The sequence below is a fragment of the Pleurodeles waltl genome, chromosome 4_2 (assembly GCF_031143425.1).
Source record: "Pleurodeles waltl isolate 20211129_DDA chromosome 4_2, aPleWal1.hap1.20221129, whole genome shotgun sequence".
NCBI classification, from domain to species: Eukaryota; Metazoa; Chordata; class Amphibia; order Caudata; family Salamandridae; genus Pleurodeles; species Pleurodeles waltl.
In genome coordinates, this window is record NC_090443.1 from 941,560,846 (window position 1) to 941,578,028 (window position 17,183).

At 45.5% G+C, this 17,183-nt stretch overlaps 1 protein-coding gene across 1 annotated transcript in view; it reads right to left on the reverse strand.

Moving 5' to 3' along the window:
• LOC138293501 (vitamin D3 hydroxylase-associated protein-like) overlaps positions 1 to 17,183 on the reverse strand; it is an 806,941-nt gene that overhangs the window by 487,177 nt on the left and 302,581 nt on the right. The window contains exon 5 of the mRNA XM_069232739.1: positions 11,791 to 11,997. Coding sequence (XP_069088840.1) covers positions 11,791 to 11,997 — 207 coding nt within the window. The remainder of the gene's footprint in view (positions 1 to 11,790; positions 11,998 to 17,183) is intronic.

Here is a 17,183-nt window from a genome sequence, read left to right on the forward strand (position 1 = left end):
GTGAGCCAGGATATGCCTTCCAAACAGCAGACACGCAAGGCCTGAGGTGGTTTGAAGCTCAGTGGCAACATACACAAAGTTCAATTTTCACACAACTCACACATACAACATGCATATGCATCTTATGCAGTCATAGAAATACATGTGGTCTCACATTGTCAACATCCAAGTGTCAAGTGTTGGATAGGGATGGCTGTGCTGTCACCTCACCTAGTTTTGTGCAACCAACATAAGGGACAACAGGGTACACTCAGAACACACACACCAGAATCTGAGGACTCAGCATCTGACACTGATCACAGTTACATGCACAATGACTCTCCCACTGATGCAACACCATCTTCACCCCCATGGCCTTGACTTTACATTCTGGCACACATGGGCACAATCTAGCCGGTGGGGAGGAGAAATATGGTGAAGTACAGGTAAAAATAAGTGGACATGGAGCACTTACCTGTTCCTCTGGTGCACTATAAAGCTGTTCATACAGGGGTAGGACCTCCTCCACTAGCTTCTCCAGCTCCTCTGAGGAGAAGGCAGGGGCCCTATCACCTGTTGTACGTGGCATGATTGCTCCCAGAGGCAGTACACAGCAGCTCAGTCGTGGGGGTCTTGCTGACAGCAGTTTTAGGAGTCAAGTGAGGGTTTTTGCAGAACATGGTGGCCCCGTACGCCACGTACGCAGCCGGCACCACCTCCAGACACAGCCATTGGCCCAAGACCACCACTGGCAACAACGTTAGACTATAGCTGTGTCCGCCACAGTAGCATCCGCCTACCGCCATGACGACTTTCACCAGGGGTTGCAGGTGAATCCATTTTGGAGGCATATTATGCGGATTGTGGTTAGTAAAAATGTGTCACAGCTCAGAAAATGTTTTCACAAAAACAAAAGTGCAGGTCTTGTCCTGTCACGTAGGTCTTTTGACTTTGACACCATTTCTATACAATGCTAAGCATATATGCCAACTTTCTTCAAGGCACAGCCCCTCCCCCCTTGGGGAATTTTGGTTTTGGGACATCAACTCACAATCCTAGTGGCAAGTCTCATGCACAAATTGTTGCTGACCTGATAGAGGATATGTACACATGTATGGGAATGCAAGAGGGAAACATGTTACTTCTGTGTAATTGACAGTGGTGATGTGTACTGTGCATCATGTGCCTTACCTCTGACATGCCTTGACACTTTTTGTCAATGACTTGCATCCTGTATGTTGCAAGGGACACACTGAATGAAGTCCATACTAATTTTTTGTCCTACATAGGATCAGATCTGATGCCTGCCATTAGTCATAAAAACAGCATACCACCCATTACACAAGTCATGGCAGTGTTGCACTTTCTAGCCACAGGGTCCTTCCAATATACAGTGGCCCTATCTGTGGGGATGTCCCAGCCTATGTTCAGTCTTGTTTTGAGGGAGGTACTCTAAGCAATGTTAAAACACCTGGACAGCTATATCCGGTTTCCTCAACCCAACTACGGCAGGGGAAGTCCGCTTCAACAATGCCCATGGAAGAACATGGCATGTCATAGAGTGGGCTTTTAGGCTCCTGAAGGTCAGATTTAGGTGTCTGGACAAGCCGGTGGAGCCCTCCTCTACTCACACGAAAAAGTAAGTAAAATCATTGTGGCCTGCTGCATGCTCCACAACATTGCCCTGAGGAGAAATATCCCATATATTCCAGATGGGAGAGCTAGCAGTGCCACCAGGTGAGAATCCTGAAATGCCAAGTGAGGATGGCAGTGATGGAGAGGAAGCTGAAGACTTCCAGGCAGATCTCATCAATCACTACTCCACTTGAGTGAAAATGTGTGATGTTATGTGATTACTGTGACTGTATGGGGAACTGTAGGGGTTAGGATGTATTGAGTAGAGTTATTTTTGTTTCTAAAGACAGGGCATCTCATGCTCTGCAGTATACAGCCAAGGTTTGCATGCTAAATCTGACTTGAACATGTAACTTCATTGACAATCTCCTTTGTTTGTGTCAGTCTCATTGCAATGTGAGTGGATCTACTGAAGTTTGAAATGAGGTTTGTGTCATATGTATGATCATTCCTGCCTAAACTCCTTGTATTTCATTCTTTCACCCAGGTCTCTTCGCCATGCCATCCTCATGTGGGCATTACAGAGTTGTGACATTGGCAGGTAGCTGTTGCTGTTCTGACATATGAAGTGGACATGGATTGATCCATGTAATGTTGCTCACCGATTTGGGGTGTATGAGTCGTATGCCAAAGCAGCTTGGATGGTGGGTGGGTAGAAATCTGAAGTTCACAATACACTTGTTTGATGTGGTGTATTGGTCCAATTGTCTCATGTGGCCTTGAAACATGTCATCTAGTGCAATCCAGGCATTCTCACTTCACATTGTGTTGACAATTAGCCTGTATGACCTTTTTATGGCTGTCAATGTGTTTCCTCATCGCAGGTCACAGTGCATGCGCCACAACACTGACACAGGTTTGTATCTTGCCACCAGATGATTAAACTAGATCAGAGACTGTTGTACTGCTCTCTGTCTGTGCTATGGCATGTGTTAAGTTGACAGTCATGAATTTGGCATGTGATAAGGTCAAGCTGGTGACACCATCCACTACTCTGTCAGCCTATTCTAAGGGACAAAGTCTGACAAAGCCCTTTCTTGTGTGGTCTGGGGCACGGTACCTTTGGGATATCTACCCTGACTCAATCTGGTTCAGCCATTCTTGGCTATGACAGCCCAGAATATCTACCCTGACTCAATATGCTTCAGCCATTCTTGGCTATGACAGCCCAGAAATGTTAGCAGCATATGTGCAGTATCAATCAATTCAATCAATCAATTTTTGTAACACACGACTACTCACCTGTGAGGGTCTCAAGGCACTGGGGGGAAGGGGCCTCATCCGAAGAGCCGCGTCTTGAGATTCTTCCTGAAGATGGTGAGCGATGGGCTTTGTCTGAAGTGCAGGGGGAGGTTGTTCCATGTCTCTGTTGCAATGTAGGGGAAGAATTGTCTTCCGGTGGTGGTTTTGTGAATGCGAGGGATGGTGGCCAGGGCCATCTGGGCAGAGCGGAGGGATCTGGAGGGGGTGTGGAAGGAGACGCAGTGGGTCAGGTAGGCTGGTCCTGCATTGTGTACGGCCTTGTACATGTGGTTGAGTAGCTTGAGGGTGATTCACTTCTCGACCGGTAGCCGGTGGAGGGTCCCCAGGTGTTGGGAGATGTGTTCTTGGACTAGGGAGGACCAGAATGAGTCTGGCGGCGGCATTCTGGATGAGTTGTAGTTTTTTGATGTTTCTAGTTGAGGTGCCAGTGTAGAGGGTATTGCCGTAGTCCAGCTTGCTAGTGACTAAGGCATGGGTGACTGTCCTGCGACAGTCTGCTGGGATCCATCTGAAGATCCTCCGAAGTTTGCGGAGTGTGTGCCAGCAGGAGTAGGCGACTGAGTTTACTAGGCGAGTCATGGATAGGTAGGAGTAGAGGATGATTCCTAGGTTGCGGGCGTGCTCAGTTGGTGCAGGGGGGTTGCTGAGGGATGTGGGCCACCAGGAGTCATCCCAAGCTGAGGTGGCGTTTCCGAAGATGATGAGCTCAGTCAGTGCAGTGCAATAAAATGCAGTACCGTACAGTGCAATAAAATGTTTGGTGTGACCAGACACTTGTGTCACTGTGTTGCTAGTCATCCTCAGCATGACATTACCTGAGACATATCCCTTCTTCCATTACCATCTTGTGTCTTCGTCATGTGCATCACATAGGTTTACTATTCAACATCTAAAAAATGTTGAAAAAAGAGGTAGTAGGAAGTGTTTATTTACATATGTACAGGAAATAATTGTAAGACTCAACAAAAAAGCAAAGTGAAGGGATCAGGCACGGTGAATGTAATCATTTGAGTAGATGCCACAACATTTGGAGTCCAAAGTCCAGTGTCCTACTACCATGGAAAATGGAAAGTGGATTGAGAACAGTCAACAGAGTGAATCTGTTTCACAAAAAGGAATGAAATCAGGAAGAGGTCACTTGCTGACAGGGATGGTGTCTTGCCATCTGCAGCACCTGGACACTTGGTTGGCCGTCCCCGCTTGTAGGGGGGTGTTCAGCTGCTACCGAAGCAAGGGTGTCTGAGGTGGGTCCTTCCCCTGACAGGGCCTCCCTTCCAGTGTCTGCCACAGATGTTCAAGGGGCTGGTGTTGCTGGGTCAAAGAAAAGGGTGTGTTGTTGTTCAAGGTCCCTAATCAGGGTACTACTGATCTCCCTGAACATCCTTGTTAGGGAAGCCAAGATGGTGTTGGAGGCCTCCCACTTTTCCGTGGCTTCCCGATGGAAGTCCCTCTGCAGCTGCTTCATCTCCCTGAGTCTGGAAAGTACTTGGCCCATCATGCCTATGTATTATTGGTAGGCTCCCAAGACCTGGCTGATTGTGTCCTGGCCAAAATACCAGCAGCCTATTGCTGCTGGGCCACACCATCCCTCCCATGCACCCTACTCCCACGTGCCTGCACCCTTGGTGCAGCTTGCCCACTTCCACTGGGTGCAGGACCATCATTGTCAGAGTTGGCTTGCTTTGACTCAGGAACCTGGACTGGGAGGCAGAAGATGTTTGTAATTGTCCTCAGGACACAGGTTTGGGGGTGACTGGCTGCCTGAGATGTTGAAGCCACGGGGCTGGGAGGAGTCAGTGTGGTCAGGGTGAGGCTCACTAGTGTTGTCTGACCAGGCTGCCTGGATGGCCCAGAACTGTTCTCAACGTCCACACATCCAGGAATGGTGTCCTCACTGAGGGTTTCATCCATGGGGGTAGTGGCAGTCTCTTTAGTGGTGTCGGTATTCGCAGTGGCTGCTCAATCTGTTGATGTGAGAGATACAAATTTACAGGTTGTATTGTGACATCTACCTTCTAGTCTAGTTGACAGTGACATAGGACCAGGGCCATGTACACATTTGATTTTGCAGATTTTGTATGTGACAGGTAAACATGCTATCAATGGTATTGATCTGACATTTGAGTAACATACCAATTCACTTTCAGCTAACTAGCAACAGAGTGTCTGAGTTTATTAGCACTTGGAGGGATGGTTAAAGCCTTATATCTTGCCTACAGTGCAGGCAAAACAGTGGCTGGGCAGGAAGATCTAGTTGACTGTTATGCAGGCAGAGCCAGAAGCTTGTATTATATGTGATAGTCATCATCATGTGGTCAGTGCATTGTGGTTATCTCTACTGCCAATACCATTCAGAAGATACATCTTGGGGCCTTTGATCAGTCTTAGATTTTCTTGTCACACCGTTTGAGCTGTCTTTCCTGTCCACAGTATGTTCATCTTGGCATAGCTGCACAAGATAGATCTGGGTGTTTAACCACATCACAAGGTGTACCATGACCTGTCTCTTTGCCCCCCACAGGTGGGTAAACTTCATTTGTGAGTCCACAGACAGTGGCAGTATGTCATATGGACACTAGCCTGGTGGTTGGAGTTACATTGACTGGCCCTCCTGGGATTTACAGTGATGTTTTTCCAAGTACTACACACCATATACATTGGTTTTCCTCTGAGGTGAGTACACTTGCATTGCAAGTTAACCTACAAGGATATTTGACTATATGCAGAGTCGGTTGGTACATTGCATTGGGTAGACAGTGCCTCCTGACCTTAGCAGTCATGTGACTCCCAGCACTTAATGGAGCTGCTATATGTAATTCCCTAGGTCAGTCACTTCATGTGTGAATTCTCAAAGAAAGCTTTTTTGACAGGTGTACCCTGGACTGGTGCTTGAAGTGACAGTAAATGATCCTCCTATGAGTTGTAGTCATTTCACTCCCTGTATCAGACACACTATGCAGGTTTGATGCTTTCTAGGTGAATACTGTTCAGTGGCTGAGTAGAGGGAGAAGGGTCATTGTAGCAGAAGATACTGTGTTGGCTGAGTGGGGTTATACTACTAGTGCCTCCTGGCCATTACAGTTCTGCCAGTGCCTGTCCTACACCCACACCATACAGTTGTCATCATCTCAGGTGGATACAGTTAGATGGCTGAGTAGAGGAAGAAGGGTCATAGTGGCAGGGAACATTGTGTTAGCTGAGTGGTGTTACACTACTAGTGCCTTCTGGCCTTGGCAGTCCTGTCAGTGCTTGTACTACACCCACACTGTACTGATGTCCTCCTCTCAGGTGGGTACACTTCATTAGGGATTTGCCAAACCAGGTAATTTTGAATGTGATACACTATTCTGTTTTTTGTAATTGTAGAACATTGGCTTCTGGGAATTGTAGTGCTGTCAATCCCTGTACTACACACACTATACAGAGGTGTACTTCCTCCAGGTGAGTCTAGTGCACATGTGAGATGCCAGAAAGGGGTCTTTGGACATGTGGACACTGGGCTGGTGAATGGGTTGACAGTGAAGGTGGCCAAAGGTGAGCAGTGAGCATTCATGACCATACCTTCAGGTGTGATATTTTTGTGTTGTGACTTACCCATCTCCACTTCCCTAGGTATTCCTATCAAGCCCTCAGGATTCAGGATGGCCAAGACCTTCTCCTCCCAGGATGTGAGTTGTAAAGGAGGAGGTGGGGGACCACCGCCAGTCTTCTGGAGCTGCAGCTGGTGTCTGGATACCATGGAACGGACCTTCCCCCTGAGATTGTTCGACCTCTTCTTGATGTCGTCCCTTGTGCGTGGGGTGGGGCCTGCAGCATTCACTCCATCGACTATCCTTTGCCACATTTCCATTTTCCTAGCAATAGTAGTTTGCTGGACTTGGGCTCCAAATAAATGCAGCTCAACTCTAATGATTTCATCCACCATGACTCAACTCATCCTCAGTGAAAAGAGGATTTTCTGGGGTGATATGGTGGTGATAAAAACAAAATGATGGGTGCTGGGAAATAAGCAGGTGACAGGGAGTAAATGGAGTAGGGAGTTGCAAATGGATGCCATAGGAGTGTGTTGAGGGTGTGGGATATGTGGTTGAGAAAGTTGGAGGGGTGCCTATTCTATGGGATTTTCTCTGTTTTGAAGTGCTGTGTCTTGCTGTGTGTTGCGTTGTAGATGCAAAGGATTGTGGTGTGTGAAGGGGTATGTTTTATAGTGTGCCTTGCAGGTGTGTCAACTGTGTTGTTTTCAAATCCATCCAATGTGGGGCTGTGTATTACTGTGGTGATGGCGAACCACCGCAGTTTGGACCGTCATTGGAAGACCGCCATGGCTGAACGGCCACTGCGAATTTGGACTTGTAATAGGGTTGGTGGTTGGTTGACGGGCTGGCGGTGCTGGAGGCGCTATTTCCCGCCCCCCAGAGTCCTGGCAGTGTAGTTATTTTGGATGGCTTATGGTGATCCTGCCCGTGCAACTCGTAATATGGCAGTCTGTATGACCACCAACATGGCTATCTTTTGGCAGCCGCCACCATTGCGGTCTGGTGGTCCTACCGCCAAACTCGTAATGAGGCCCTTAGTGATAACTTTAAAAATGTAGTCCTTAAATACATTAATAAATAGCCCTCCTAGGTGAACACTACTTTTCAACCAACAGGCAGAAATGCTGTGTTGGAGAGGGGTTACAGAAAATAACCCTCCCAAATTGAGCAGATAAGAAAATTGCAGACCAGGGAATTTTAAAACCTAACCAACCATTTCAGCCCAGATGGGAAACTTTCACTGTGCAAAAGGAGGTCTGATCAATGATCATTGCATACAGTGCTAAGTGCCCTTCCCAAAGAGTGATTAGGGTTCCCTTTAAATTCCACCAGGCAATGGTGATCTCTGCCTTCATTGGCCATAATTAAATAAGAAGAAAAGGGGTTAAAGATGGGTGATGTAGACCCTCAAAGTGATAGATCGATAATTCTAAAGGAGAACAGGCAGGGGGAGTTTGAAGAGGGTGGTACCTGATTTGCCTGTGAATGCTCCTATGCATCTTAGCCCCTATACAGCAGTGGTTCTTAGTGGGGTTACCATCTGGTCTGTGATTCCAGCGGACTTATCCTCCCACCTCACACCGCTGTGTTAAAATGTGAACCTGCTGCCCAGGGGTTACCACTGAGTCAGAGGTTCAGCCAGATCTGTATTGAGGCTCTTGTGCCACCACCTTTATCCATCAAATTCCAAAGCATTTCCAGCAACTTACATTATTTTATTTGCTATTCCAGTTTCACAGCTGCACTACAAATATTGATGTGAATGGTTCTACATTCCCTAGAGTTTCCTGCCAAGGGGACTGTATAGGATGTACTACACTGCTTTTTCATATTTATGGTTTTCAAAGTTTGTGAGTCATTGCTAATGTAAAACATCATGCAAGTTAAGTTCTAAGGCCTGGAACTTCTAATAAAGCCATCTTTAGATTAAAAGTAATCTACTATGCTGATGTTATAAGACAGTGGCACAGGCACTTTTACCTTGGTATATGTAGACATATTTCAATTTATATTTCCATTTGAGCTTCCTGTTCCATTTTTCTTTCCTTTAGGACAAATGCAGCCCATTACTGCTTGTACCCATTTCACACACAGGGCCTCCGTACGAGTTTGGCGGTCTTTAGGCAAGACCGCTGTGGTGCCGGCCGCCAAAAGACTGCCATGTTGGCGGTCATACAGACCAACAGATTACGGCTTACACAGGCAGGACGGTCTAAACCGAGCCAAAATTCTGACAACGCTAGGACTCTGGAGGTTGGGAAAGAGGCGGTTCCACCACCAGCACCACCAGCCCGTCAAAAATCCTTTGAACCTATTACGAGCCACAAATCATGTTAGCGGTTCTTGCATGGCGGAAAACCAATGAAGGTGTGAACCGCAGCGGTCAACACAGTAATACACTACAGCACATTGGATAGTATGAATTCTACACACCTGCAACACATCCACACACCCACACACCTACAGAATGCACTATTAAACAAACCCCTTCAAATCTCACAAGCCTTTGCATCAACAACGCCATACACAGCAAAATAGAGGCCACGCACAAAAATTAGGAACCATAGAATAGGCACACCAGACCACTCCAAATACCACTCATCCCACACCTGCACATTATACACATCACACATATTTTTCTCCACACATCAGACACCATCCGTCACCCAATCACAACACAGCACCCACACCTCATCACCCGATTTTTTACCTTTTCGTGTCGTCCACCACTACCATGTTCCCACTAAAACATCCTGCTTCACAGACAATGAGTTGGGGGTCATGGAAATAAACAGAGTAGAGCCACACCAATTTGCAGCCCAAGTCCAACAAACCTCTATTGCCAGTAAAATGGAAATGTGGCAAAGAATAGTCAACAGGGTGAATTCTGTAGGCAGCTATCTACGTACAAGGGAGGACATCAGGAAGAGGTGGAACGACCTCAGGGGGAAGGTACGTTCCATGGCCACCAGACACCAGCTGGCGGTCCTCAAGATCTCCTTCACCAACGCTCAAATCATGGGAGAAGAAGGTCTTGGACATCCTGCATCCTGAGTGCTTGACTGGAATACCTGGGGGAATGGAGTCTGGTAAGTCACAACACTGAAAATGTCACCCTAAAGTTCTCTCTTGCATGCTCACTGATCCCCTTTTGACATCTTAACAGCCAACCCACTCACCACCCCTGTGTCCAACTGTCCAAATACCCCTCTCCCGCATTCCACATGTCAAATAAACTCACGTCGGGGCACAGTGTGCGTGCTGTGTATGTGTGGGTGTATTTGGTGCTGTATATGAGTGTGTGTGACACTGTACTGTTACGTGTGAGTATAGCCCTTGCACCTCCCTCCCTATAGTATGTTATGTTACTGTTCAAATTTATACATTTTACAAATGTAACAGGTGAGTGTGTTTACTTACGGTTGTAGTTGTCGGCGGCGGCAATGATACTGTTGTCTTTCTGCGAGCAGGAGCAGCGGGATGACGTCTAGTTGTGGGTCCATGGCGGCTCCAGAAGAGTATGGTTTCCTGGAGGTGAGTGTCTCCTTTTATACTGTTAGTTTCCTCCTGGTGTTCCATTGTGGTCCGACAGCAGCGGAAATGTTGGCAGTGTGCAACCTTGTAATGAGTCTGCAAGTAACATGGTCTCCGACGGACTGGTGGTGGCTCCAATCAACCATGACGGTGTGACCGCACTGGTGGTGCCGGCAGTGTTTTGGTGGGATTCTGTTTGCATCACCGCCATTGTCATAATTTGGCAGTCTTCTCCACCAGCCTGTTGGCGGTCAGACCGCCACCACCAAAATGGCAGTCCTCAGACCGCCAAACTAGTAATGAGGCTCATAATCTACTTCATTTATATCACATCTCTATCACTTCTAGGTATATGCATAAACAATTGGGGCCTGATTTACAAAGGTAACTTACACTTTTGAGTAATTTACACTTTTGAGCAAGTTACCAATTTTTTCTTAAATATGAGTGTTAGCTACTACTTAAAAAAACAGTGTCTCCAGCACCACACATGGCTAACCACTCTCCTATAGAAAATAACAGAAGTAAGGAAATAAAATAAAAGACCACAGGAAATATTGTTAAATTGAATTAAATTATTGAAAATAGTTACAAATATAAATTAATATAACTTAATGTTCACAATATATAAAATTAGCACATGTTTATCTTTTATATTAAGAATATTTTAAATTGAAAAATAAAGTAACAAGAAGTTTTATTAAAATATAACTAAATTAATTTTAATGATATACATCACTTTAATAATTATTATTTATTAAGTTTATAGTGCTGTAGAATGTTAGATTTTGTTAAAATAAATATATAATTACATTATTATTATTTAATATATATAATACTTTTTAAAATATATATATATATTTTTTTAAATAATATTTGCTATATTTATCATAGTTAGATACCTGGAAAACGTTTTATTTAACTTAAAAATACATATCAAATATATTTCACAATAAATATGAATGTAAATTCATTTGATGTATTTATTTTAAATGTAGAACAAAATAAAAAAAAATCCTACAGCATTATAAAATTAATTTTTAGATAAGACTTGAATTAATAGAACTTATAAAAATTAAATTACAAATTTAAATTCCCACTTAAAGACAGTTCTTTTAATGTGTATTCATAATTATTAAAAGTGATGCACATAATTAATTAAAATTAATTTAGACACATTTTAATAAAAATATTGTTGCATTATTTGTTAAACTCAAAATAGGGTTTCAAAATATTTTATAATTAAATAATAAATATATAGTTTTTATATATATATATTTTTAACATTAAAATATATTTATTCCTATTTTTAACTATTTTACATAATTTAATTTAGTTCAAGATTGTTTCCTGTAGGGTTTTATTTTTATTCCCTAATACCATTTTTTTAATGGAAGCCGTACCAGGGTTGGACATATGTGGTGCTGGGCTTACTGCTGTTTTATTCTGTATTTGACTTACACTCAGATACTGTGAATAAATAAAAAGTAGTAAACTCAAAAGTGTAAATTACTCAAAGGGGTTGGTGACCTTTGTGAGTTAGGGCCTTGGTGTACTGATTCAATAGCCAAGCAGTGGTGTTTCGTTCTCTGTATCAAAACAGAAAGAGCCATTACAATGTGCATAGATATGGAATAAAATACAAAATATATATTTTTTATTAGCTAAACTATGGAGAAGTTGTGATCGAAATGTTGTTGCTGTTAAATACTCATTCCTCGATCAATGGGCTGCAAACAATGAAACGCCCAAACAAAAGTTGAACACTGCATTTGTGCATTAAAATGTTTAAATTAATGCCAGGTGCATCATGAACCATCAAAATATAGTTTTCATAACTTACCTTAGTCTAGAAGCAGTTGGGTTCAGTGCACAGATACCACAAAAACTGGATGGAAAACGGAGGCTTCCACCCATATCGGACCCTATTCCAATGATGGAGCCTCCTCCGCCAATCATAGCCCCTTCTCCTCCAGAGGACCCTCCAGTGGTCTTTTTGTGGTTCAGAGGATTGAGGGTCTGCCCATACACTGGGTTGCTGTTGTCATAACTGAAAGATTAAAACAAAATGAAATGACACTTAAAAAGAGTTCACCTGGTTTTGGAAAGTGCCTGGACACTTTTCATCAAAGAGGGTCATATGGAGAGCAATGCAGTGAAACATAGTGGTAACACTGTTCTTTAGTCCCTATGTTAGTGATTAGCACATGTTGAAGTATTCCTGTTGTTCCAAAGAAGTTGTTAACTCCCTAATATATACACCTCTAATACCAAAGGTGGGTGAGCCAAGCAATGCTGGCCCAGGCTGAATATATACCTCTGACCCAGACTTTGCCCCATGGCAGCTGGCAAGCCATAGCAGAGACCAGGTGGAATATAAGTTACTTCTTTATTCCCTCTATAATAGTTTTCAAAAGACAAAAAACTGCTAGGTATAAATGTTGATTTTCTTGCTCATATATATACATTTTGTGTACAGTTGAGCACTGCACTTCACTTGTATCTCATTAAAACTTTTATCCCAATAAGCGACTCAGGGCCTTACCTAGATATTGGCGGATGGGTTACTCCATCACAATGGTGATGGCTATCCCCTCTGCTGAAATCTAAATCCCATGGATGGGTTGGATATAGGTCCCATGGCGGATGGGTTACTCCATCACAATGGTGATGGCTATCCCGTCTGCTGAAATCTAAATCCCATGGAAAATACTGGCATTTAGATTTCAGTGGCTAGGATATCTGTCACCATTGTGACAAAGTAACCCATCTGCCAATATCTAAATTAGGCCCTATGTGTCTCTAAGACCTTTTTGTTTTGTATGTAATGTTATGTTGTTATTTTATGTAGATTTATAGAGCGCACTATCACCCAGAAGGATATCCTGGCGCTGAACAGGTGTGAATCTAGCCAAAGCTAGGGCCTAGTGGGACCTCTCAAAAAGCCAGTTCAGTTTCTTGCAGAATTAAACTAGTGGGGAGGAGGCTCTTATGTGTAGTAATAGGTTGCTCTATGCTTAAGGAGCAATGTCGGAGAAGGCTCAAATGCTGGATCTGGTTTTCAGTATGCGTTGAATGTGTGCAACTAGGAGTCTGAATGAGCGGAAGTGTCTAGAAGGTTTGTGAAAAGAAATTCTATATTTGAGGTATGCTGAGGCAGTGAAGCTCTGTCAGGTGTGGTATGACAAGGGCCTGTGTGACAGTCTCCCAGGTGCTGATTGGGAGTCATTTGAAAATCTTCAGGGTATGGAAGCATGAGGCAGTGAAGATGTTGACTTGGGCAGTCATGTTGAGTTTCCTGTTGATGACAATCCTGAGGTTCTTGGCATGGATGGTAGGGTGGGTGTCAGTCCTAACTCTGTTGGCTACGAGGTGAGGTCCCACAGTGAAGGGCTCTTCCCGAATATCATGATTTCTGTCTTGTTTTCAGTTTCAGACAATTGATATTGGAATTAGCCCTTTCTGCAGGGTTGTTCCCAAGCTTGTGGTCTCTCCACAAAACATGGTAACATGGTAAAATTAGCATATACCCAATTGGCAAATTAACTATACTTGTAAATCCCTGTTAAAATGGTACCATGTGCATCCTGGGCCTGTAAATAAATGCTACTGGTGGGCCTGCAGCACTTATTGTGCTACCTACTGCAATTACAGCCTGTATATACAGGTTTAGGCTGACATTTCATTCAGGCATAATAGACCTTTTGCCAGGTCCAAACGATCCTTTTTAATAGATATTAGTACCCCTGGGGTATGCCCTAAACAGCACAGAGGGCTTGGTGTAGTGCATTTAAAAACATTTATCTTTTACATGACCTGGCAGTGAAAAGCTCTTAGATCAATTGTGCACTACTTCAAGATCTAACTCTCCGATAGGATAACATTGGGTTACCTATTGCCTTTAATAAGTCATAACTTTCAACTGGGAGCAAGAAGAAAAGTTGAGTTTGGCCTGTAAATAATTGCATTTTTAAAATCCTCTTTAGCGGTAAAATTTGATTTAAGTCACAAATCTGAAAATGCCACTTCCACAAAGTTGGCATTTCCTTGTCCTGGCCATTTGGTGCCTGTATTCTGAGTCACATGACTCGTGTGACTGGCAGTTGGTCTTTGTGTATTACTCTGAGACATTGAGACTAAGGGGGAAAATGTTTGTCAGGATGGACTATCACTGTTGGGATGAGTGGGAGGAGCTGATACCTACCACACTTTAACATCACAAAGACTTTGCCTCAGCACATTCACAGAGGGTTTAATACTAGTCTTTTGTGCTCACAGACATGCTGGGGCCAGAGCAAGGAGGAAGGAAATTCCACACACGTCTGTAGGAGAAGGTCTAAAGAAGCTTCTCCCACTTCAAAGTGGGCACCAGGTATAGACAGTGGACCCTCAAACCCAGCACTTTAGATCACTTCTGGACCTGTGGGCTTTGCCAGAAAGAAGGACTGCACAGCTGTGAAGTCTGCCCTGCTCTCAAAACTCTGCTTTGCTGACCAAGGACTGCTTTGCTGACAAAGGTCTGCTGTTGCAGCAGTAGAACTCTTCTGGTGCTGTGAGCTGCCCTGCTGAATTCAGCCTGCCTGTTTGGATCCAGGACTCTGGGAAATCTCCAGGGGTCAATCAGCTGGCCACCTCTTCAAAGACACAGAGACATAGGGGGTCATTCCGACCCTGGCGGTAAAACCCGCCAGGGCCGTGAACGACAGAAAGCACCGCCAACAGGCTGGCGGTGCTTTCCGGCCCATTCTGACCGCGGCGGTAAAGCCGCGGTCAGAAAAGGGGATCCGGCAGTTTCCCGCCGGATTTCCCCTGGCTGGGCTGAACCTCCATGGCGGCGCTGCAAGCAGCGCCGCCATGGGGATTCCGACCCCCTTCCCGCCAGCCTGTTTCTGGCGGTTTTTACCACCAGGAACAGGATGGCGGGAATGGGAGTCGTGGGGCCCCTGGGGGCCCCTGCACTGCCCATGCCACTGGCACATGCATGGGCAGTGCAGGGGCCCCCTAACAGGGCCCCAGCATGATTTTTACTGTCTGCATAGCAGACAGTGAAAATCGTGACGGGTGCAACTGCACCCGTCGCACCCCTGCAACACCGCCGGCTCCATTCGGAGCCGGCTTCTGTGTTGCAGGGCCTTTCCCGCTGGGCCGGCGGGCGCTCCCTTGGCGGGCGCCCGCCGGGCCAGCGGGAAAGTCTGAATGGCCCCCGCGGTCTTTTGACCGCGGAGCGGCCAAGTGGCGGCGTAAGTTTGGTGGGCGGCAACCGCCGCCCGCCAAACTTGGAATGACCACCATAGTAGGCTTTCATCCATGTTGACGTAACTCCTTGCATCTCTACGCAGCTCTCCACTAGCATTGGCCCAGTGCAACGCATCTTGTTCTCAGTGCCGATGCAGCACAGTGCAACTCCTCATAAGCTCCCATCGATGGCATCCTCAACAATGATGCAAAGTCTTGCATGCATGCTTCTATCAACAGCTTCACCGACTCTACGCCTGCGCAAAGCATCTACACACGGGAGCTTGCACTGCATCCCCTAGTCGACAACTCCTCATTGCCAATTCGCTTAGCTCAATGCAAGGACTCCACAACTTGACACTCTATCAGCAGACTGAACTCAATTTTGTGTCTGGCCCGTGCTCCATCACGGTCAGCCTGAACTTGTGACTTGGACTTGATCTACTGCGACCAGATAATGGCGGTTTAAAATGTTTGCTGCTTAGTGCTTGATTTGTTTCAAAACCTTTACAATTGCATACCTCCAGGTCTACCGATTGGATTTTTGTTGTTTTAGCTTCAAATACTTTAAAATTTACTGTATTTTTGTAAATTGGGGTGGGATTTTCTGGTGTTTCGTTTTCCCTCCATCGATGTTTAGGTACTGTATAAATGCTTCACACATTGCCTGTATGTTAAGCCTGACTGCGTTTGTGCCAAGCTCCCTGGGGATTGAGCACAGAATAATTTGGAGTTAGCTTGTGTTTCACCCTTACAAGAACTGTGGTTGCTACTTGAGTAGATTTTCACCCCCTCCATCAGTAACCCAATTTCTCACACTTTGCCTCTGCTCCCACCCTGTATTATGGCAGTGGGAGCAGAGGCAAATATGTCCTAGCATGCCACAAAAAGGTGGTGCACTCTGTTATGTTGTTATGCTATGTCCATTTGTATAGCACACTAACCACCTATGATGGTATCCAGGCACTTTGCAGGTGGCAAGGCGGTTATATCCCTGGTGATTTTATTTAAAGAGCCAGGTCATCAGCTTTTTGCAGAACTAGAAAAGCTGTGAGGAGGCTCTGATGTATTGTGGGAAATCGTTCCATGCTTTGGGGTGGGGGAGATGTACACGAAGGCACTGTCTCTGGGCTGTATTTGAGTATGTGGGGAACATGTGCTAGTGAGAGTCTGACTGAGCGGAGGTCCCTGAGAGGTTGGTGAAAGTGTACGCGGCTGTCGATGTTGGTGGGGCCTGTGTTCGGCTGAGCGGAGGCCCTGTTCAGCTGAGCGGAGGTCCCTGGGAGGTTGGTGGAAGTGTACACAGCTGTCGAGGTTGGTGGGGCCTGTGTTGTGTAGTGCTCTGCATGTGTATGTGAGGAGGCTGAGTTGAGTTTGCTTGTGTATGGGGAGCCAGTGAAGGTCCTTGTGGTGTGGGGTGATGCATGTTCAGGAGCTGCTTGTTGATTCGTCTGCAGAGTGCTTTGCCATAACCAAGTCCGATGGTTATCAGGGCCTGTCTGAACAGTTTCTTGGTGGTCACTGGTAGTCACCTGAAGATTTTTCACAGCCTCCTCAGGATGTCAAAGCAGGTGGAGATCACCAGGTGTACTCGGGCTGTCACTGTGAGCTTGATGTCTAGTACACAGTGTATTACGTGGGTGGTGGTGGTGGTAGGTGTTGAGCCACGGTCTGTTAGCCGCCAGATAAAATCCCAAACACAGGTTTTTCTTCCAAAATCACTACTTCATTCTTGTGTGAGTTGAGTTTGAAGCAGTTGGATCTCATTCAAGTGGCTACTGTGGTCATGAAAGGGGTGAAGTTGGCTTTGAGGGGGTCTTAGTGTATTCCCTGAGAGAAGCCCTCTGGACGGGAGAAAGGAGTTACCATGGGCCCTTAGTCATCCCCTGCAGGCAGATGGAGTCAATCATTGCACCTGGCTGCAGGTGGATCTCTAACCCCTCCTTAAAGTGCAGGCGGATTGCCACCTGCACAGAGAAACACGGAGCAGCTTTGAAGCAC